The 23,703-nt window shown below is 47.0% G+C and overlaps 1 protein-coding gene across 1 annotated transcript; it reads left to right on the plus strand.

Moving 5' to 3' along the window:
• Nucleotides 1-9,298: 9,298 nt before the first annotated feature.
• CCSAP (centriole, cilia and spindle associated protein) lies at nucleotides 9,299-23,154 on the plus strand. Its single transcript, XM_059841593.1, has 3 exons — nucleotides 9,299-9,656; nucleotides 17,029-17,312; nucleotides 19,061-23,154. The coding sequence occupies exons 1-3, from the start codon at nucleotides 9,353-9,355 to the stop codon at nucleotides 19,232-19,234; spliced, it is 762 nt and encodes a 253-aa protein (XP_059697576.1). The 5' UTR covers nucleotides 9,299-9,352; the 3' UTR covers nucleotides 19,235-23,154.
• The last annotated feature ends 549 nt before the right edge of the window (nucleotides 23,155-23,703 follow it).

Below are 23,703 nucleotides of genomic sequence, written 5' to 3' on the forward strand. Positions count from 1 at the left end.
TAGCTGCCGAGAGCTGCTCTCAGGGGGTTTGCACATCTGCAGACTCCGAGGGGTTAAAAATAGATCCCACCCCGCTGATGGCACATTTTATGTCCATTTAAAGGTGTGCCATGCATTTCCATCCTCCGTGAGACCTGAGCAAATGCCTTCATGCTGCTGACATTTTGTTCAAGGCTCTTTCTCTCTGCTAAGCCCACGGCTGCCCGGGCTGGCTCCCCCACTCTGAGCGCTATTTCGGGGGGCTGCCTTTGCCCCCGGCCGCCCTGCTCTGAACGAGCAGCTGCAGTGTGAGCGCTGGCATGCCTGCGGTGCTCCTGCCGCAGTCCTGCCCCGACACACAGCCAGCAGATAGTAGGTTTGTACTTCTGAGCAAGACAGGGAGCTGCTCCCTAAACGAGTAAAATGTTTTTAATTATTTTGTTATAACAAAGAGAATAGCTGTTAGAAAAGCACCAACCATCCTTTCTGCCACTCGCTCGTGTTGGCCGCGTTGGGATGGCTGTGCTGCCTTTCGGGGTGGACATCCCAGCCGCGTTCCTCTGGCACACGTGGTCCTCCAAGCGTCCTCCACGTGTGCTATAGGGAACATCTGGGGCTGGATCTCTGTTCTCCAGCCACCGCAGCTCCAATGAGCCCCAGCCCTGGCCCGGCCCCTTTGGAGCTGCAGGGGTGAGCTCCCGCAGTGCCCCCCTAACCACCGCCTTCAGGGTCTGACCCCAGGTATGCCGGGCATGCTGCCACCCTGGTCAGGGAATTTCCCACCCGGGGCTCCTGGGGCCAAGGAGGCTGCTTAGGGTGTGGATGGGGTCATTGTAGCACACAACCGGGCACCTGAGCATATTTGGAAGAAGGAAAAGCAAAGAGGAGCTGCTGCCTGCTCTGTGGGGTCTGGCGTTGATGTGGTGGCACTGGTCTGCAGCCTTTGAGGTGTGTGCCACTGCTGCTTTGGCAGGGAGAGGGGAGCAGGGAGCAAGGCAGGAGCCCATGGCAGGGGGGTACCAGCAGGCTTCCTTCCCAGAGTGATGCTGGCAGGAGCCATGTGCTGCTCGAACTTGAAAAGGGGATTTCTCCGCTGGCATCCGCCAGCTCACGCACAGACCAGGCCACCACCTCATGCCATATGAAACCCAAGAAAGCTTGGATAATCTCCAAAGGGTGGATGAAATTCCCATATCAAGCAAGCTTCGCTGTAGCTCTGCTGAAGTCCAGGGAAGTTTGCCTTTGTGGGAGGACCTGGGTGCTTTTATAAGGGGCTCCATTCCTCCCCCAGGAGCCCCCAGCCAGTCAGCGTGGCTGAGACCATATTAGGGATGCCTCTCCCTGAGCCAGAGCTGCTGATTTCCACCAGGTTCCCCCCAGGAAGGCTCCCTGCAAGGTTCCCCCTGCACTGTCCTAAAGAGGCACTGAAGGCAGCATCTTTGGCATGAGAGACAGGGACAATGGGACCCCACTGCTCATCCTCCAAGCCAGCACTTGTCCCAAATGGGTAAAAGTGAGGAAAAGCCAAGGGGGAGCTGTCAGCCTATGCCCAGCCTACTGCTTTTGATTTTCCAGCTTGCCTTTGCCTTCCTCACCACCATTTCCCATTTTTTTTCTGCTGTCCCTGTGTAATTTTGGAAGCAGTTTAGAAACTCAGCTCAGCAGCTGAGCCTTACCCCTGTTCAGAGCTGAACCCTCAATGTGACTGGCTTTATTTCGGATGAAATTTTGCACCAAGGGGCTGGGACTACTGCTCACCTGCAGGAGGGCAGGTAAACCCCTCTCAGGAGCTCCCTGCATAGTTTTCCTCTTGTTCCCATCGGGGCATCCTCCTCCACGCCATGTGCTTATCAGGATCTGGGGCATCCTTTGGGACTGCTTCTGTAGGTGATCTGGGAAAGGACTTCAAAACCATTAGTTTTTCTGAACTGGTGCTGGAGGTGCTTCAGAAAAAAATGAGGTAGCTGTGGCAACCTTCAGTGACTAACCTCAAAGCACATGGTCATGGCACTGGGATCCGTGGAAGGAGTTTATGTTTGGATGAGGGTTTTTTTTGTGTTGAAGACCCACTTGTTTCCAGGGCAGGAACAATGAGATTAGGTTGCAGAGATTTCACAAACTGACAGTGAAATTAGCCCAGAGCAAGCACTGAGCAGCCAATAATTTCTCGTGTTTAAAACCAGATTTGGTAATATGAACTTGAGCCAACCTTGCAAATTCTGTGAAGCTTTTTCAGGCATTAAATTATTCTCTACAGATCATTTGCTATTACCCATCAATTTACTGCTTGGGAAACTGATCCATCACCATGCAGGCTGCTGTGAGATGCAGGACTGGCACTGGGCCACCATATGGGCAATTGTGAAGCATGGGTTCCTATGCCATAGGAGCAGCTTCTGTCCCCACCACCCAGAGGCTGACTCTAGCCCAGCAGCAATGGTCTGAAGGACTGATCTTACAGAATTCATCATTTCAGCAGCACTCCCTTGCTGCTGTGAGATAGGGAGCAGGTTCCAGCACAGGTGTCTCTGTTTTGCCCCCAGATTTATGTTCTCTCAGTGACAGATGGGCTCTCAGACACGTTACATGATGGAGATTTTGAATCCCTTGCCTGTGGCAAATGCTGTACCAGCCTCTGGGATGTCATCCCAAAAGAAGGAGAGGAAGAAGGAGAGGAAAAGAGAGGAAGATCCTGTCCAGTGGCCAGGTGGCTGCCCCAGAGCTCCAGAAGGAAGGGAGTATGAGCCAAGGGCAGCTTTGGGCAGCCAGTTGAGCTTGAGATGAGACTGAAGGAAAGTGTGTGGGCACAGGTACTTCTCCATCACTTGTCTCTGCCTGAGTGTGTGCACTCAGGCTGCCTCCTGCCCTGACTCGTGGGGGTGGCATCCTGCAGGTGTTACTGAGACCAGGAACTCTGCAATGTCTTGCACACTGCAAGTGACTGTGTTGGACTCTGCCACTTGGAGCATGGTGCAGGTCTGCCTTGATGACTTTTTTGGGAGCGAGATCCATCCACAGGGCCAACTGCCTCAATTCCTGTTTACCTTTTCTTTCAGGGGAACTTCATAAATGACACGAGTTATTCCTGACACATTCAAAACCCAGGCATTTTCAGACTGGGTTTCTTTGTTTTGAATCAGTCTTTTAAGCACGGTGAAGGAGAGCTGAATGCAGGTGCCCTCAGTGGCCCCAAGCCTTTAGCAGAGCCCTTAGTTTGGAGGGAATACATGTGGATTTTTAGAGAGCAGCCAACTCTGGATTTACTCGCCCTTCACTAGCCTCTTGGAGAAAAGAGATGTAGTGAGCAGTCACCTCCACATGTGCCCACACCCCACTGCTTGTAAGGAGCTGTGGGAAACCCACACCCATCATGAAAAACACTCAGGCTGTAGCTGAGAGTGGGATGTCCTGCACTGCCCGTGGAGCTGCACAGCTGGAAGCTAGCTCCCTGCCTCGGCCATGGGACAGGCAGAGCTGAGCAGGACATAAAAAGGGACAGGTGGGAAATGTCTCCCAATTCTCCTGCCTCTTACTCAGCTGGCATGTAAACTCGGGTTTTTCTCAGACTGAGTGGGCAGCTTGCAAATGTGCTGCTGGGGGCAGTGCCTTGACAAGCGCCCCGTTAGTGCAGGCTGTAAGATCTGCTCCCTTGCTAGGAACTGTTCACTTGACCAGCCTACAGTGGTGTGCTACCTTGCAATCTTAAGGGGCCAGGTAAAATAGAGGGGGAAAAAAGAGCTGACACCAGTACGGACTTCATTCTTTGCTACTGTGACAATTGAAAATTGGGAGCTGAGCTGTGTGAGCAGCCAGCCTCCCTGGGTGCCCAGTCCAAGATTCAGGGCTGCAGAAGCCAGAAGGCACTCGGGGGTGGGAAATGCCTCTCCCTGCTCCTGGCCACATTCCTAGCACACAACCCAAGGAGCTACATCTCTCTTTTCATCTCTTAGCAAGGTGGACCTTTGACAAGACTCAGAGGAGTTGCTAAGGTGGCTGTGAACTCTGCTGCTGTGGGTGCTTGGAGGCACAGCCAAAAGATTCAAGCAACAGCAAAAAGATTCAAGCTGCCCCAAGAAAAAATGTGAGACTTGCACAAATAACAGGATTTGTGATCAGAGCTGCCAGAGAGGTGTTGCAGGGCTTCCCCAGCAGGTTGCAACTCACAACAGCTGTGGTCAAGTTTCCCAGAACTCTGGATACCAGGATCAAGCAGTTCTGGGAGACTACTGCAGCCGTGTGCACTACTGCTGACTGTCCCTAAGAGCATTTGAACCAACTCTTCTGATCCTTCTCCCATGACAGTGTTACCCTGGGGGCAGCTGGTGTAGGCCTAAAAGGGATAAAAGCCCATGAAACCAAAGAACCTGGACTTGCAGGATTAGCCAGGCTATTGTGAGCAGCGTGATGGGTTTGCTTTGTGAAGTGACTGGGACAGCTACCCCCAATATTTGGCAAAGATACACTGATCTAGGTGAAAGCAGAGTTCACATGTCTAAAAAAATTGTGGTTTTCCCTCTCTGGCAAAATTTTCTTGCTGATTTGGAGTTTATGCTGTTAAATACTTTAAAAAATGCATTTCTTTTTAAGAAGCAACTTATTTGTTTCCCCTGGTTTCTTTCTCCTCCAGACTTTACCCAAGCAAACTCAGCAGCCCAGTTTCAGACTCTGACAGCTCCTGATTTGGCTGGAAGCCAAGACATCTTTCAGATCCAGTCTGTGGATCTGAAAGATGTGTTGACATGTAATTTTTCCACTCCTACTGCAAATGAACTGTCCACTTATTGCCTGGATCTAGGGAGAGGGGCAACAGCAAAAGACTGCAAGTCAAAACCGTGTGGAAATGACCCATATGGTTACCCAGTGTATTTCTGGACCACAGTCCACAAAATAACATCCATGCTCATTTTTCATTACCTGCTACTTTCTGCATGAAAGTCAGGCTATCTGTCTGCTCTTGACTTTGCTGTGGTTATTTCAGACAGAAATAAGGCTGTTTCCCAGCCCTGGCTGCTGTCCTCCCTGGTGGGAACGGTGCTCCCATTCAAATGGGGGTAGTGGAGGAAACTGGGACTCCTGGGGTTTGGCATCAATCAGTCATGGATCTGGTCAGAAACTCTTGACCTACCTGGCCACCTGGTTTGCTGTGTGTGGAAGAGCAATAATAGGGATTAAGAGGCATTATAAGATCCTCAGGGAAAAAGTGTTTAAAAGGAAAAAATTTGAGTTTAGAATTTCAGTGTTATGATGCAAATGGTGTCTTTATTTCTTTTTTTAATGAAGGCAAAAGTGCAGCAAAGTATGCAAGGGAGGAAATTCTAATGATAGTATCAGCCTCATAAATGTTGAACTTCCTCATTTAGGAATCATCTAATAACTGGCTATTCTCAGTACATGGAAGTCTCTGCCATGAGGTATTGAAGCCAAAACTCATTAGGATTAAATTAATAATAATGTTTATACAGCTACACTGAGAATATCCAGAGCTGCAGTGTCGAGGATGGGAAATGATTCTTGTCTGGCACATACAGAGCTGCTTGGCTGTAGCTGGAAGGGTGAGGGAGGAGCTGCTCTTTGCCCAGGATGGTCTCAGCATCCTGCCCTGGAGCTGCAGAATGTCTCTGGAGCTGGTTTGGGATGCTGGGCCCTGTTGCCTGGCAGCTGCTGCGCTGTATGTGTCAAGATGAGATTGTGGCATGGGGAAGGTGCCTGGCAGCCACATCCAGGCTTTTGCTTGCATCAGCCTCAGGTAAGGTGTGAAGTACAGTATCAGCTCTGCTGTGTGTCTCTGCACACCTCTGTCACAAGTCTTCTTACACAAGTGGTCCCCGGTGGGTTTCCGAGCCGTGCAGCTGCCCCTTCCCCAGGCACTGGAGGATGTACACACAAACTCTTGGATTGGGAGGGTTGCACTGTGAAGGAGAAACCTGGGCAGGAGTGTGAAGGTGCAGCTAACCCCATACCACACGGGAGCTGGGTGCTCATTGTCATGTCAGCAAGAGTGCAGCCTGTGCTGTACAATGGAGAGGATGGGTGGAGGCAGCTGCTAACAACACCCACCCTCACCTGTTAATCATGAAACATTGACACCTTGCAGGCTGTTGTGAAGGTTAGGTGCCTCCTCTGAAGGGTGCACAGTTTAGGGGAAAAAAATTGCAGAAAAGGGGAGCTCACAGACTGTGTGCCAGGATCTGGAACCTGTCACACTGGCATTTCCTGTGTGATGGATGAGACATGGATTAATGACTGGGCAGCAGGTTTATGAGCACCCCGGGAAAAGTTTGGTTCTGCAAAAGGCAATCCCTTCCTGATAGAGAAGCCATCAAAGAGCATCCATATACCTCTGATACAAATGTGTCTTTTTAAACTGGTGTCATGGTTCAACCCCAGCTGGCAACTCAGTACCTTGCAGTCCTTGCTCAATCCTCTCACTCCTTGGTAGGATGAGGAGGAGAAAAGGGAGAAAAGAACAGGTAAAACCTGTGGGTTGAGATAAGAACAGCTCAATGGTTGAAATAAAGTGAAATATAATAATACCAATTATAATAATAACAATAATAACATATAATGATAGCAATAAAAATGAGAGGAAGAGAGAGATAGAACCCAAGAGAAACCAGTGCTACACAATACAATTGCTCACCATCCACTGACTGATGCTCAGCCTACCCATGAGCAGTGACCAGTGGCTCCTGGGCAACTCCTCCCAGTTCATACACTGGGCATAATGTTTTATGGTGTGGAATATCCCTTTGGCCAGTTTGGGTCAGCTGTCCTGCCCACGCTGCCTCCCAGCTTCTGGTACACCTGCTCCCTGGCAGAGCATGGGAAACTGAAAAGGCCTTGATTGAGACTAATCACTGTATTACCAACAGTATTGTCACACTGAATCCAACACACAGCACTGTACTTGTTACTAAGAAGAAAATTATATTTCAACTGAAACCAGGACAATAGGGAACAGAAGTCCTTTGGGAAAGGAAAGATTGATACTATAAAATATGTGGAAGGAACCGCAGCATTTTCATAACCACAAGTGACCAGCTGAAACTGTGCAGGGTGGTTCAAAAAGACATTTTGTGCAAAATAACATTTTTATAAAAGGAAAGGAAATTCTGCAACCCCTAGACCTTTCCTGTTTATGTGAATCCACTTACATCATCTGCTCGTGTAGATTGAGAACAGTATCAGAGTAAGAAACCAGAGTCCAGGTTAATTGGGGAGCAATCTGCTCTCCTCTCCAGACAGCACTGCTACAGCTGCTTTCTCTAGTGCTGTCTCCAGTTACAGGTGTTTATAAACCTGTTGTTCCCTGTTATTTTCCAAGATACACCCTCTGTTACAGCAGGTGGTGCTGAGGACATGGCTGGACCCCAGTGGGACCACTAAGGGCAAAAGGAGAAGGCACCAGGGACAACCCAGATGCCACTGGAGCCCTCAGTGGGGAAAACAAATGAGTGAGGCAGCTCCCAAATATAATCCTCAGGACAGCACTGGGTGGGGGGAGAAAACTGCTGCATCTGCCTGGTTTTATTCCAGGGAAGTATGCGGGCAAGGCTCCTGCCTGTCTGCCTTGGGCAGCATGTAGAGAAGAGCTCTCTGAAGGAGCTCCTCTCTCATTTTTGAGGCTGTTGAGCAGGGGTAGGTGCTCTGCTATTTCTGTGCATGTCTTCCCAGTAAATACAGTGCCCAGACTCTCCCCCCGGCAACCCTATCACCACCACCCACCCCTGAGAGCAGCAGGCAGAGCTGGAAGGAGTTGGGACAGATTTTAGAATGGAACCTAACAGGTTTATGGACGCAGATCTGCAATGTGTGTGCCTGTAGCACAGGCACCGGGTGTCACTGCAATTGGCCTCTCCTGACTGCATTTTCCTGGATTGCAGCTGGACACACTGGAATTCTCCAACATCCTGCTGTCATAGGGGCTGTTGACATAACTGCAAGGGCTGGCGAGCTGGAGGGAGATATCCAGGTGCTTCTGCAAAGGTCAGACAACATCTCTGTACCCCTCACTCATAACTGGGCACGGGGATGGAAAGCCTGAGCCAGTACATGCAAAACCAGAGCTAAATACTCCTCGATCTGAGCATTGATGAGAGTAAGTCAATTTGGTTATGCTAGCTGTATCGATGATTGCATCACTGCCGCGCAGCCAGAGGTGCTGTGTGTAACACCCGCCCCCTCACCTTAAAGCCACCAACACTTTTGTTTCACTGTACGAGTCTGGGCCATCCTTTACCATCCCGGGGATCCGCGCCAGCTTGTGGCTTTTTTTTCTTTTTAATAGCGTCAGTCAAGGGACTCGCAGGGCAAGGCAAGGAAAAATACTGTTTCTGAAAATCCGTCAGTGCCCCCGTGTGTCGGAGCGGGGGCTGGCGAGAAGGCCGGAGAGGCTCTGTGCAGAGCCTGCGCATGGCGAGGGCAGTCAGGTTTGCAGGTGTCCAAAACAGGGCGCTCGCAGCCCGACGGGCAGCGGGTGGGGCTGGGCGGGGGGATCACGCTGTCCCCTCCCGGAGGGGGGCTGTGAAGTGAGCGAGCCGTGGCAAAGGCTCTGCGGCAAACCATTTTCAAGGACAATCGTGTCCCACAGGGGCAGATTCGCCGCGATGCCCTAAATACGGCGTGTGAGAGAAGGAAATAGCCAGAAATCGCTGAAGAGCCGAGGGTGCGTGTCCGTGTGCGGGCAGGCAGGAGGGTGGAGGGCGGCCGCAGAGGCCGCCCCGGTTTCTGCATTTGTCTGTAAAGCGTTTCGTATCCCCAGAGACGGCGGCCGCCCAGCGCAGGGCTGGATTAGGCGAATCCCGTTCTGGCGACGGGTTTTTAAAGCAGATTAGTGAAAAATGGAGAGAGGTGCGTGCTGTTGCAAAGGCGTTCGCCTCCCTCCGGCCGGCAGCGCATCCTCTGCTCTTACAGCGGCAGCACGGGAGGCAGCGGCTCCCCCGCGGCTGCCCCGCGGCCCGAGGTGCCGCACGCACAAGGCGCTGCTGCTGCTGCTGCATCAGTTCTGACGCACGGCACGGACTCGCTGGGTTTCAATGGGCCCCGACAGGCGCCGAGCAGCGCCAGGCTGCCGCTCAGCCGGGCGGCGGGGAGGTTTTCCCAGAGCCTCACCCGGGCCCCAGCACGCCTACTGCTGGGCCCAGGGCTGCGGTGCTTTGGTGTATTTACGATCTATTTTATATTTTCTTTAATGGTTACTCTGTCATCCCGTTCGCTGCGCCTCATGGCCCCGTCCCCCCCCCCTCCAGGCATCCCTCCCGCCTCGGGGCGGGGCCGGACGCCGCTGTTTGGATTTAAACGTAGCAGCGGGAGGGGGCGGGCTCGGCCGGTGGTTCCCGACTCCCGGCTCCCGGCTGCGGCTCCCGGCTCCGCCATGGTGGTGCCGGCGCGGCGAGTGAAGACGGAGTACATGAAGCGCTTCAAGGAGCCCAAGTGGGAATCGTGCGGCGCCTGCTACCTGGAGCTGCTGCACTACCGCCTCAGCCGCCGGCTCCTGGAGCAGGCGCACCGGCCCTGGCTCTGGGACGGCTGGGAGCAGGACAGCGGCAGCGGCGGCGGCAGCACCGCCGGGTCCCCTTCGCCGCCAGGCGCCGGCAGCCCCGCGGCCGCGCGGGAGGGGGAGGAGGCGGAGGCGGCGGGAGCGGCGGCGCCGAGCGAGGCGGGACGGGCCAGCCCCGGTAGGGAGCGCGGCGGTGGCGGGGGGGGACACGTGTGTCCGGTGCGTCCCGAGCCCCCAAGCCGCGGCGGGCCCGTACTGCCCTCCCCTTCTCCGCGGGGCTCGGCACAGGTGGCTCTGCCCGGGCCGCTCTGCCGCGGCTTGGGGCCGATCCTCGATCCCGGGGGCGCCCGGGCCCGGCGGGGTGACCGTGCGGGGGCACCCGGCCGCCGCCTGGTCCGTCTTACCGGCTCCAGGACATGGCTCGGGGGTGGCAGGGCCCATCAGCCGGGCCCCGCTGCCTCCAGCAGGATCCCGGCTAGGCCTGCGGAGAAGCCATGGCTGCGGCGTCGGAGGTGTCTTTTTAAAGAGCCAAGTGGTGGCAACTCTCATCCTGAGTCACAGCCACTTATGTAAACTGTTGCCATGGGAGCCAAGCATCTCTGCAATTATATAAGCGGGTTCTCCGGCAAAAGCAGCGGCAAGTTGTGTGCCAGTGGCTGGCTCTTAACGCAATTGTTTTCCTGGACCTGCACATGTAATATGTCTCGGCTGAACTCTTGTTTCTTAATGCCACATGAGGCTTGATCTTGGGTGCGCAGCTGAGTTGGGTCAACTACGTAGCCTGAACAAGCGCTGAGCTGGTAACATTTTGTTCTCTTCTAGCAACAGAGTAATTACCTTCTGTTGTCTCACGGCCTAAGAAAGTGGTTAGGCAGATAATAACACGGTCAAGCTTCTCAAACTAGTATTTTTTTTATCCTATAAGATATAGTTTCTTACTTGTAGTGAAAGAATACTGTATCTAGCAGCCAGTGACTGGTGTTTTAAAATGCCTTTTGAATCAGCAGTCTCTCTGTTGTGCAGTAGCAGGAAAAATCCTTGAAAACTGTTAAACCTCATACTGCCTGGTTGTTGTGGTGTGTGTTTTTTTTTTTTTCTTCCCTCCCCAGAGTTAGATGTGCTTGTCTGGAGTGGGGAAACTAATCCAATGCCCTTTGGGACCTGAGCTTTCCAGAATGATCTGTGTTCTGATATTCAAGACTAAATTGCATTCACTGACCTTAAGAATTCCACATTACACAAAAGCTTTAGCTATGCAGTCATCTGTTCCAGAGGCTTGGTGTTTCAGAGCATGCTAGAGATGTGGGGTTCTGCAGTCAGCTGGGTGTGCCTGTGGTACCCAGGTCTCACATGGGGCGCACAGAGCTGCTGGGGTAATACATTCCACCTCCCCAAAGCTGTTGCTCTGATTTCAGCTGGGATGATTTTATGCCTGGTAGCTGGTACAGTGCTGTGTGTTGGATTCAGTATGAGAATAACACTGATAACATGCTGATGTTTTTAGTAGCTGCTCAGCAGTGCTTACCCTAAATCAAGGATTTTTCAGTTTCCTACGGTCTGTCAGGGAGCAGGTGCACCAGCAGCTGGGAGGAAGCACAGCCATGACAGCTGACCCAAACGGGCCAAAGGGATATTCCACAGCCAGAAAGTCCTGCCCAGTATACAAATTGGGCGGAGCTGCCCAGGAGCCACTGGCTGTGCATCACTGGTTTCTCTTGGGTTTTATTCTTCCCTTTTCATTGCTATTATTATATTTTAATTTATTTCTATTACTGAGCTGTCCTTATCTCAACCCATGAGTTTTTCTGATTCTTTTTCCATCCCCCTGTAGAAGGAGGGAGTGTGTGGCTACATGATACTTGGATGCTGGTTGAGGCTAAACCACAACAGCTGTGCAGTGATGGAAGCACCCCAGCTCACCAGTATGTAACAGAGTATTAGTGGGCCTTGTTCTGCTTTCCTCAATCAGGCCTTGAGGAAGCTAGACTGGGAGCATGTGTGGAAGAACTCCATAGTATCTTGGTGAGAAGAACTAAGGAGTTGCAAAAGATCAGGGAGTGGTTGCATGGGAAAAGGCAATGCTCTCTAAAGGCTTGGCTTTTAGTGAGAGGAGGTGGAAGCTGTTGAAGCTGCACTCAGAACCTGGCATTCCCAGCTTTTCTGATGCACTTTGAATATGTACAAGCCTGGGGCAGTTGTTGTAGGGACCTGAATTTGTTTTCTTTCTTCTTGTTGAGCCTATGGGTAGAGCACATAAATGTGCTACAATCTAATGGCACTGGCAGTTGCCAAGGCTAGAGACTGCTGGCCAGGGTGCTCTGCTCACTCATTAGCCTGCTCCCTGATTCCTTCCCTGGCTCCTCTCTAGGGAAAGGTCCAGCTGGAGTTACTTGGTATTCTGCTTCTAGTTGGGATTCAACAGGGAATACCAGCTGGCTAGCTGTGTCTGTGGTCAGTGATGGTGCAGTGACTATCCAGTGCATCCAGTTGTGTCCTCAGTCCTGCAGCAGTGGCAAAGGGACTGTGGAGCACCAGTGCCTGCCAGGCTTAAGGGTTGTGGACAACTGTGCTTCTGTGACTGATATACCTTTGCCATGGATGCTGTAAAGGAAAGCCTAAGGTTTTGTTAGGTCCTCACTATTTTATAGTGGGAGAAAAATCTGTACTTCACATTCACTTCTTTGCCAAATGGCTTAGAATAAACATTTCTTGACTTCTGTGAGTATTTAAGAGCTTTGCTAAGTCTTTAGCAGAAGGACTGAAAACAACTCTGCTTAGGCAGCTGGATTTAGTGGATATTTATTGTATCCTAATGCACATATAATATATAAGAAGGTGACCCATTTAGTATTAGACAATCATAAGGATACATTTTTCTTCTGCTTAGTGGCTGGCTAATTAAGGCATGTGGAAGAGATAACATAGAAACTACCACTCTGAAGCTTCTACTATTAAACTGCCTTTTTTTTTTTTTTTTCCCCTTTACTCTGAAAGAACTTAATTACCCTGAAGTGCTGTGGGGGTAGCTGAGTGTGCTCATGTTGATGACATCTTTTGTCTTCTGAATCTGACATCCACCCACATGCTGGAACATCCTAGCTGTTACCTGGCTACTGCTGCTTCCTGCTGTTTAGTGGGGAATCTGATTTCTGCCTGAGTGGTATTGACAGTGCTTGTTGCCAGCAAGCAGGTCAGCACTAATGTTGTTTAATATCTGAGGTAAACACAATTCATAATGGCATGTGCTGCCCTGGTTTCCTCTTTCCTCTCACTGAAATGAGCCCGTGTGTGTTTTGTAAAAGTTGTGAATGCTCCTGGTGTGTGAAGAGGAAGCTTGGCTTTAATGTTCAGTGGTCTTGGTCTAAAGCACTGCCAGTGTGAACCCCTGGGGCAGCATGTGGGACAAAAGTGCTTTGCTGCTGTGTCTTGCACTGAAGCTATGGCTGAGTGATATCAAGGTGTGCTCAGAGGCAACTTTGGGTTAATTCCTTCTGGCCCTCCACTTGTGGCAGCTGTTTGTGGGATTGTTCTGCGGAACATGCCCAGGGACAGATGTGCTTTAAACATAATCCCACAAAATCTTGACCTAAATGAACTGGTGTAGTTGTGGTGTAGACACATCCTCAAAGCTGTCAACAGAACCCAGTGGGCTGGTAACTAGAAGACAGAAGCTCTTGGCAGCAATGCTGCTGTCAGACCTCTTGCTTGTGAAATGACACTGCTGCACACACATGCAGGATGAAGGCATCTTTCAGTCCTTATTGCCATTTTGCCTTCAGCATTTTTGTGCTGTGGTCTTAAGTGACAGCAGTGACAAGCTGTCATTGAAGGAGTTGTCTCAAAAGTATTTGGAAAGTGACTGATGTGGATTAGTGGAACTAAACAGAAGATCCAGTTTCAAACTTGCTCCCTGATCTTGTGTGTCATCATGTTGCAGGGGCATTTGCTGGCCCATGTATGTGGGAAGAAGCAGTTTGTAGTGGGGGAAGAAGGCAAGGGCATCAATTCAGGGGTTTACAGTACTGTTATTTAAATTGCTCCCCCCTTTTTTTTTTCCTTTGGAAACAAGCTTTGCTATCAAGCCAATCCAGTAATTACTTTCCAAACTGCTGCAAATGAAGCTTGCATGAATCTAATCAACTCTGAGCTGCTGTGTGGCTGCTAGCTCCTTTATTGCTTCACACAAGATCTGCCTTGAAGAAATTATGTTGCAATCTGCAATCTGTAGTAAGGTACCTTCTACCCAGCTGTAGTTGGTTGATAGCCACAACTGGTTATATAGCCTCTCCAAGAGGTGTAGGAGACCTGCCCCACTTGGGGAGGTGTTGATACAAAAGCAGGAAACTTGGGAGTTCTGCCTGCAGCAATGCAAGCACAAAGTGCCTCTCCTGGTGCTGAGGTAGTGCTGTAAGGAGCCAGCGTCTCTATGCAGAGATAACACCGCTGACCCTGTGGCCTGGCCCGTGGGTCTAATCAGAAGGCTGTTGATATCTGTAGTAAGTCATCAGGGCCTTTGAAATGGGGGTCCTGTGTGGCAGTGCTGTGGGAAGCAGCCGCTCTCCTGGGCTCTTCCTGCCTGAGCCAGGAGCGGAGCTGTTACGCGAGTGGGCGATGCGGCCAGGTTTAAGGGACCTCTTCTGGGCAGGAGCTTTCAGCAGCCGTGTTGGGTGGGCCTGGTCTGCCTGTTAAGCACTTAATCCCCTCCTGTCCATCCAGTGTGCTCTGCTTAGCATCCATGATGCAGTTTTAAACATTTCTAGCTTTCCCCCTCTCCTGTCTAATCCCTGTAATGCTGCAAGCCAGTCAGTTCTGAGTTTCCTGTGTCTGCTGGAGCTGATGCATGGCGCTCTGCATGGGAAGGAGATGGGTAGGAGCTGCTGGGGCCTGGACTTCCTCCTGAACAGCTGGGTCTAAGTCCTGCTTCAACTGCTGCTCTTCTGACTTCGTGTGAAAAGTGATGCCTAAGAAAATGGCTTGGATATAAACTGTAGTTTTAAATAAAAGGCTTAAATAACTGTTAGACATCTTGTGCCTTCACCAGCTGAATTCTGTGTAAATGGCACTGTAGCAGTGGGTTCATGGAAACCCCTGCTCTAATAGCAGGTGCTCATAAGTGCTACAGTACACTCTGGCATATAGCATTTACTGTAAGGCTGTGCACAGGACTCTGTGTGCCATTTACCCATATGCTTTTAGTGCTATTTTGGGACAAGCTGGCTCAATCATTTCTGGACCAGCTGGAGCTGTATCCTGGTGAGCAGCATCCAAAGGCATGGCTGTTGCCTTGTATTTTAAAGCTGAACTATCCATGTAATTGCAGAGCCCCCACCTTCCTGTATTTTTAAGTCTCTAAATGCCACTTCTGCTGTTTATGAAGTCAGTGTTGCTCCATCCCCCTTTGCAGAGAAGGAAGATGACATTTTCCCTTGAATGGAGGATGGAACAGCTTTCCAAAAGGAAAAACAGACTTGTTGCAGAATTGACAGCAATATGCTCCCTTTCAGAGTTTAATTTTCTCAAAACAGTGCTTCCTTCTGATAATGGACCTAGGCAGTCTCTCCTTTAGAGTGGCTGTGCAGGGAGATGCTCAGATAATATTTTGTAAGGAGATAACTCTGTGCTGCCAGTTTGCAGCCATGATGAATGAGCTGCCTTGTTTGAGTGAAGCTGTGTGTCCCAGAGCACAGGGAAAACAAGCATAACAAGTCTAATACCACACTGAGCTCACTGCTGCTGTCTTTTACCAGCCTTGTCTATAATAACTGAAACTATATCCAGCCAATATTTAGGTATGTAAAATTAATCTAGCCATTTTTTGCTCTCAACATGCCACTACTTTGGCTTTGACTAGTTTTTTTTTCCTTTGGTTGTTTCGTCACGTCGTTCAACTGAGCTCTCAACAAATACAACTCTAAATACTTTAACATTGCTGGTCACTCTTTACCAAACACTCAGCTACACTGCAGTATCACCTGTAGATGAATGCTACACCTGCACATCTTGGAAGATTGTTATAGGCAAGCCTGAACTGGGCCCAGCAGCAGGGCCTCAGTGCTGCTTGGCAGCACGTAGAAACTGTGCTGGCCAGGCTAACAGCTAGCAAGGGAGCATAAGGCTTGCCCTAGGGGAATTCTGGGGCATGGAACAAGCCTTGGTATCTCTACCCTGCAAATGTGAAGTGAGAGCTAGAGTAAATGGATGCTTAATCAGTGTGCCAGGCAGGTAACTTCTATTTCATCAGAACTGGATGGATACAGAACTGAGATTAAAGCAGCATTGGATTGGGCATGCACATGCTTGAAATCACAGCAATTATCAGGAATGGCTGCTATTATGTCACAGGACTGGCAAGCCCTTCTGCTTTTAATGATGAAATCATTTGGGTAAAAACTGCAGTACTTGTCTGTGGCCAGCCTGTCAATATGTAAGCAAGCCCTAATCTAGAAGAATTCCCTATGGCAGTGAAGGAATTCCTTCTGTCCACGCCAGTGTATGCTGGTGATGACTGAATGTGCTGAGACTTGGAACGGAGGTGGCGTGGAGCTGATCCTCTCCAGAATGGTGTGGTAGAAAACTTGCAAGTTTGGTGTGTTTATGTCAGCAGAGTTTGAGTGATCACTGTGTGAGTCTAGCAGAAGACAGCATCTAATGATCAGACTTGAAAGGAATTGGTTACTAGTGGACTCCTATACTCTTAGGTGAATAAAAGGCACGTGTCTTGTAGTTGATCACACACTATAGGGCAACAAGATACAGTAGTTCCTCTGTGTTTTTATTTATTAATTAATATTTTATATAATGCTGATTCAATCTTCAGTGATGATCTAAAACTGCAGTGATTCAGCCTTTAAATTCCTTCTCACAAACCCTACTTTCCATACCCAGTGACTGGAGGACTATTGCTGGCCCCTTGCTATGGAAGGCTTCAATGTGTGGGATAAATGAGCCTTGGGGAATAATGCCTGCAGAGTGTGGCACTTTAAATGTACAACATAATTCACAGATCAGGTAGCAAAGGTGATGTCTACTACTTTGTGGGGTTTTGCTTCATACTCTCCTCTCCTTCCTAAGAAGAAAACTGTAACAGAGATACATGTATAAACAGAGAGCTTGAAAATGAATCACTTTTTTCAGCAGAAGCTGATAATATGAAGGATTTAATATTGCACACAGTCTTATCAGACATCATCTCTGACTAGCTAGCAGCATCTATGTGGCATTCAGCGCTCCATCTGTTTGCTGTCTGAGAGATGCAAGGATGAAATAGTGAAGACAGAAGATCACTGGAAACAGTCTTTAAGTTCTTCCTGGGGCTGTTGGTTATCTGTAACCTCAGCAGTGAAAGGCATTTTAAAGTATGGGAAAGCTGTATTGTAGTCACTAAAGAAAGAAGACATTTAAGCAAGGTATATGTCTGTTGCTAAGAGAGCAATGACTTCTTGCATTTCTAAAAAAAGCACAGCTTCAGTGATGTATTGAGAGGCTGTGCAAATCAGACATGAAGACGTTGTCATTGGGAGCTTAAAGCATAACTTTTTTTTCTTCTTCAGAGAAAGAAAAAGAAGATCAAGAAAAGCAGGAGAAGGAAGAGCAAGAGAAAACTGTAGAACATACTTCTGTAAAGGAAGCAGACAAAACCAGCCGTACAGGACGACGTCCAAGTCGAAGTGCCTTGTCCAGTCGTAATGATCGAAAATCAGCCAAAAGTCCCCAAAGGACAGATGCACCAAAGGAGAATAAACATCCATTTGCTCTGTATGGGTGGGGAGAAAGACAGACGGATACGGGGAGCCAGAAAACTCACAACGTCTGTGCTTCTGCTTCGGTGAATGAAGTAAGTAAGAGCTTCTGATTCATGAAAAGGCAGTGTCTACTTAATGCCTACAGATGTCTTAACAGCTAGATAAAACTTCTCAGGGGTCCCTTTATTTGAATGTATGGAGATTCCAGCAGTAGGTTCTATCAATAAACCTGAAGAGTCTTGAGATGTCCAAATAAGAGCTCTTTATTGTTGGTTTGGAAGCTTCCCGGGTTTGACTAATACTTGCAAGTTCTAATTAAAACTGCCTGTCCTGTTTGTGGCTGTTACAGTGCTACCAGCAAAACTGGCTGTTCTAAAAGTATTTCTGCATTCTGAACTTCATGAGAACAGGAGAAGAGCAGGCAGTTAGCACCAGGCAGCCCACAGCAGGCTGGCATATAAACACTGGGGAAGTCCTTGGCTTTTGCTGGGACACTTCCTAGACTAGGAGCCTCACTGAGATGGTACCAAGTGCTTTTCTGCTAAGATGTCTTGTCTAGCAGCCTATTTTGGTGGCTTGCCAGTAGGAAATGTTGCTCGCAGCAGAATGGTCTATCAGATGGCTGATGGATTACAGGGCTGGTGTAAATATTACCAAAATAGCACAAATTAAATTCATGTGGCATGGACAGCACTAGGATTCTGCTGTACTGGGGCTCTGTTTCCTAGCTTAGAAACAGCAACTGAGTGTTTTAACAGATCCATTTCTTTCTTCTCTATAACTCTCCTAGGCCGGTAAAACACAACCATTAATTCATCCCTGCCCGTGTCTTGTCCATATCCAGATGAAACTGGCCTTTGGGCTGTTTTGGAAGGGATTTGAAGCCCAGGCTTTTCTTTCCTGGACCGCTCAAACCTTTGAGCAAAAGGAGGAACTTGGGCCTTACAGCTTTGGAAAGAAGCTGCCTTTCCTGATAATGGACACCAATGCTAAATTGATAAACTTTGGTCAGTGCTCAGAATAGTTGAGTGGTGCTTTATGTTGAAGCCTAGAAGAGGCTGAAGCCTGACATGAGCAGAATTGTTTCTATTTTATCTTAGATATCTAATATTTCTTATGCTAGAAACAGTAATGGAACCCCTCAGCTTGGGTCTTGAGTTTGGACTGAATAGGCAGAACATTTCTGAAACACTCCCAATTATGTAGTGTTTGTCACTGAGGGTGTTTCTTTATGTAGGAACTGACTACTGCCTGCTGAGGTTACTTTATCTTGCATGTTTGAAAGGTGGGAGACAGGATCTTCAATATGGAGATAGACAAACACCAACATAGAAACTGGCTCTTCATATTAAATTTTGGGGAAAATATCATAATTTATTAATATAAAAATGTATGTAATTGTGTTCGGCACATTGGTCAAAATTAAGATCTTTAGTCTCTAAGGGATCCCTAGGGCTTGGTCTTACTAATAGGGCTTAGGGATATTAGGCTTAAGGGATGCTTAGGCATATTGAGGGTTGTTTAAGGTTTTAAATGCTAGAAACAGAGAATTGAAGTTTTCAGAATTCATCTGAGTAAGACTGAAACATTCAAGATTTTTTGAGATCATTTAATAGTAGGAAGTGGGAAAGATAATGCAGAACAGAATTTAAAGCACTTCTCATGGAAAAAAAAGAAATCTATGTTCAGTTATTGGTACAAATTAAAGAAGAAAATATAACCTTGCTCACAATCCCTGTTCCTTCAGGATGGGGACTGGGACAAATAAAGAGTGATCCTCGTCATTCCTGAGGGGTTCCTAGGCTGTTCTCCTTCCGTAATACTAACTCTGGTCTTTTAGATTCACGAATCTGCCCTACGAGCAAAGAACAGGAGACAAGTGGAGAAAAGGAAGCTTTCTCAGAGGCGAGTGCGATCAGCAGAGGCAGAAAACACTTGGCGAGCAAAGCCCTCCCCAGCAGACAACCCTTGGATGACGGAGTACATGAGATGCTACTCAGCAAGAGCTCTCTGAACCTGGATTCCCTTAGGCATCCTCAGAAGAAGTCATGCATATCAGGACACTGGTGCAAGGAACCAAACCACTTATGCAAGGTTTTTTTAGGGAGTTTCCAGCTGTTAAAAGTATTTGTTACAATGTTTTTATCTTGGCTACCTACCTCACAGTGGGGTGTATCCTTGGAGCCATAACATTTGAAGAGGCTTTTAGATATAACTACCCAAACTTTTCAACAATTCCCCTTTTGGGAATTTTTCTAATGCTTCAGTCAGTTTGTTTTGAGGGTGGGAGGGGGAACCTTAACATACAGGGAGTCAAAGCAAACACTTTTTTGATCATGGTAACAAATAATTTGTTTTCCCTAATTTCAAGTTCAAGTCATGGGGAGATGGTATTGGGGAAAGACTTTAAAGGAGTGATGGAGGTGCCTTTGTATTTATAAAACTATTTAACACTTTTATGAAAATAGCATATGAAGACAGGCAACAGGAAGCCAGTGTGTCTGGTAACTAGCACTAATAAATGTAGATGCTTTAGGCAGGAAAATACCAAGTATTGTCTGTACCCAGGAACTTAAAAAAAGAAAAAAACAAAACAATAAAAAAAAAACCCAAACAAAAACAACCTTGTTTGATTAATGAATCAGCTGATGCTAACTTTTATCACTGTTTCTAAGGTCATTAGAATAAACCACTCATTTTCAGGGCAAGAAACAGCTGCAGGATCATTTTGCTGTAGCTGTTCCTGTTGTACCAAATAACTAATGTAGACAATCATTATCTGATAGCTGCCACTCAATAAGTAGTTACTTGTCCTACAAATATAGAGCTGTACCACTGTACTAACCTTGTGGTCACACTTAGTCTGTACTTAATCATGTAAATGCATTTATTGAAGGAGAGGGCTGGCTCCTTTCTGGTGAGGTCTATTTTTAACACTTCAGAGTATCTATTATGCTCAGTGGGGGTCAGAGTGCAATATGCATTCCACTTGGAGGTATTGTACAGGTATATTGTTAAAGAGTTTAAACTTGAAATTTTGTGTTGATAAAACTTGTAGATGATATCCTGAGAAACTTGCTGCCTCTTGAAATTGGTGCAGAACCCCTCACTTAGGGGGGATGGGGAGGGGGTAAGGACTAGGGAAAGGAGGGGTGTACCTTTAGTAAACAAGAACATATAATGAAGTTTGAACATTTTGTTTTGTAGGTCCTACTTCTGCATAGTAAGACAGTCATTGTGATATCCTTGGTGGTTTTGTTTCCCTCAGGTGGCTGTAAATTATCTTTTTTTCAGTTTGCTAACTATGCTTTAGGCAGGTGATTGCTGTAGTTGTGAGCTTCGAAGTTTTGTTCAGATGTGTTTTGTGTTAGTTACTTATGCTGGTTATCTCAGTTTAATTGTTTTGAAGCTTGTGTTTTACAGGCTGGACACATTCCCACAGGAAGCATACTTGCACTTCTAAAGCAGAAACCTGCACTAGTTTTAGCTTCATTCCATAATCTCAGTGAGTAAGGAGGACTCTAGAATTACTATTGCAACAGAGTATGCATACTTAGTGAAAAGTCTGATTGTGTTCTTCAAGAAAGTAATTGTGCAAAGGGTCCAAGCACTGCTGCCTCCTAGTGTCTGTTACATCACTAAAGGTTTCATTACTCACAATTTTAATTTTGTTAAAATGTCCTAGAATCCATGAAATTATAACCTCTTTTTTGTTTAACCTGCCTTTTAAGCATAAAGCTATAAAAATACAGACCACTCTTGTTGAAGGCTATCTATTTAAGATCTTACAGCTTTTAAGTCTGGGAAAGCACAGCATGATTAAGAATGTTTTATATGCAGCAAAATCCCTCTAGGGGATTTTGACTGCTAAGTAAACCATCGGCTAGAACTTCCTGAAACTTTAGAACAGTGCCCAAAACTGGGGAAAACAGCTCCAGAGAATGCCTTTATTTCATATGAGATTCTTTTGATTTCCTTTTATGCTGAGTTCTCCTCTTTAAATAACTGCTGTAAATATGCTTAGCTTGCTTCTGATGCTATTGCTGTTCCAGAAGCCACCCAAGCTTTGCACAACAGTGTCAAAGCACCAACTCAGTAGTGTTTAACTGCCTTATTCAATAAAAACTTGCCTGTTCCTGTTGCCCACACACTTTGTAGGCTTTATGTAACCACAGCAGATGGATTGTGCCCTCAGTGCATTTTGTCACATTTGTTTCCTTGACTGTGTAGGGCAGGACTCATCTTGCCACGCTTTTGAAGATAGCTTCTACAGTTCTCTCTTCCCACTGGGAATGGAAGAGCCAGGATGACTATGTGCCTGCCTCAAGTACCCGTGTTTGGGTAAGATGTATCTCCCATTGGTGTTGGTGTTTTCATTAACTAAAGGAGGCTTAGTGTCTTCTGCCTTGGATACTGGGAAGTAAACTTAAAACATCACCAACAGGTCTGTTCAGGTCTTCAAATGAGAATTTTCAACAGCATCAGGGCAGCTGTGTACTGAGGAAGTTGTCTAGTCCTACAGTCCTTGTCTGGTCAGGAGCTGTTCCCCACAAGGATGACTTACTAAAAGACAGCAGATACACTAATAAGGTCTTGTGAGTTGTTGTTGTGCTTTTTCAAATGGTCTGTAGCCAAAACAATCCTGGGTGCTATGTTGGTACTATCTGGGTTTAAGTAATACAATACCTGAAGTGAGGGGTAAATTATTCTGCAAATCAGGTAGCCTTTCTGCATTTGGGTATTAATTGACTATAAAGCTACTCTTTTGCTTAGACTATATGAAATAGTATAGTTCTGATCACTGCAAGCTCTATGTGTGAAGTATTTGGTCTGGAAAACTGCTGGTGCTTTGACATTAACAAATGAAAAGCCAATTGCATTGTAAAGCAGAACTTTCCAGATGTAAAAGCTTTACGTGTATTCCATAGATTCTTACAGGAGGTGGCCATTTGCTTCAAATTGGACTCACTGAAAAGTAGAAAACCCTAGTGAATGTCTCCCTATCAATTAAGGAATTTCTAAACATTGTCTTGCATGGACTCTTGAATTTAGCAAAGTGGTGAACACTTCTCACTCCTGTTTTAGAAGTAAAACTTTTTGGTAAGAACACAATAAATACTCAATTGTCCAAAGTTTTCATTAAAATGACTGTTTATTCCTTTGTTTCTGGAAGTACTTAGCTAAGTGAAGCAAGAGTTTTACAATGTGTAATGCTGCAATTTAACTATAGTGTTGTGAAGATAGTGTTTACAGTGTAAAATGTTACCATGTTACCATGAAAACTGCATAAGAATGTCCTGTAAAATACAGTAGCATGCTTGTTCAGTCACTGCTGTCACATCTTTGCAACTATGAAATACAGACTTTTTCACAGGAAGCTGAGATAGTGGTCAAGGTGATAGCTAAACTTGGAGCCAACCTTAACAAAACTGAGGAACGGTTTCTGGTAAGAATTTTATCCAGGCAGCACAGGCAAATTTAAATTGAATTTTTAACACATAGGGAAGTGTATCTGTTCTCATTTTTTATGGCATAATGTAGTGCCACTGAACTATAAAGGCCTCTCTGACTTTTTTTTTTACTGTGATAGGGACCAAATGCTAGCAATCTGAGGGCCTAATCTATGGTAACCTGGATGTTCCAGTTTCTTTTCCAGCTCAGTTAGTGCACTCAGCAGCAAAGCCATAAATGGAACCTGACTCAACACCTTGACAAGTAACCTCATGAAATTAGGGGTTCTAAGTGAATGGGAAGCTGCCTCAGCTATTGTTAGCACTGAATTCACTTTAAAAACAATAGGGAAATACCATCTAAGCTTGAAGCAATATGTGTTTTTTAAAGTTTTTAAACAGTATTTGTTTTTAATGCTTCTGTATTGTCTATTAAAATAGTGTAGTGTCAACTTGTACATGTGAATAAAATCAGTGACACAAAGTGCCTGGACTGCTTGTACTGTGCTTTTTGGGATCTCAGATTTTATTTTTTCCCCCCCCTTACAGGGTACTTTAGTCCCTGCATGCAAACTGTGGCTTCTGCTTGTCCCAGACATTCTCTCCTGGAATGTAAGTGACAGGCCTCTGTAATAACTAAGTTACATTATAGTTACCATTCCAGCCTCTTATGTTCCTCCTGTAACTCTCCCAGAGACTCTTAACATCCTTTCCCAACCTGAATCACTCTTTTCCCCTTACTATGATAAGAAAAAAACCCCAGCGGTACTGGCTATCTTAAATGCTGTGCCTTTGAGAACATAAATGTAAAGCTTTGGAAGAAAAATACAGCTTCCTGTTTTCTCTCTGTTATCCTATGAACAGGTATCCTCATGGCAACAGGAAAAATTAAGCTTTTAAAAGCTGGCTACACTGGAGTTCTCTATGCTATGGGTTCTTCAGTAAATGAATGAGACTATTTTTAATGAGGATTTACAGTGTATTTCTTGCGATTTTTATAGAGTCAATTCTTCCAGCATATGAAATATAATGG

This window comes from Haemorhous mexicanus, chromosome 3, assembly GCF_027477595.1.
Source record: "Haemorhous mexicanus isolate bHaeMex1 chromosome 3, bHaeMex1.pri, whole genome shotgun sequence".
NCBI classification, from domain to species: domain Eukaryota; kingdom Metazoa; phylum Chordata; class Aves; order Passeriformes; family Fringillidae; genus Haemorhous; species Haemorhous mexicanus.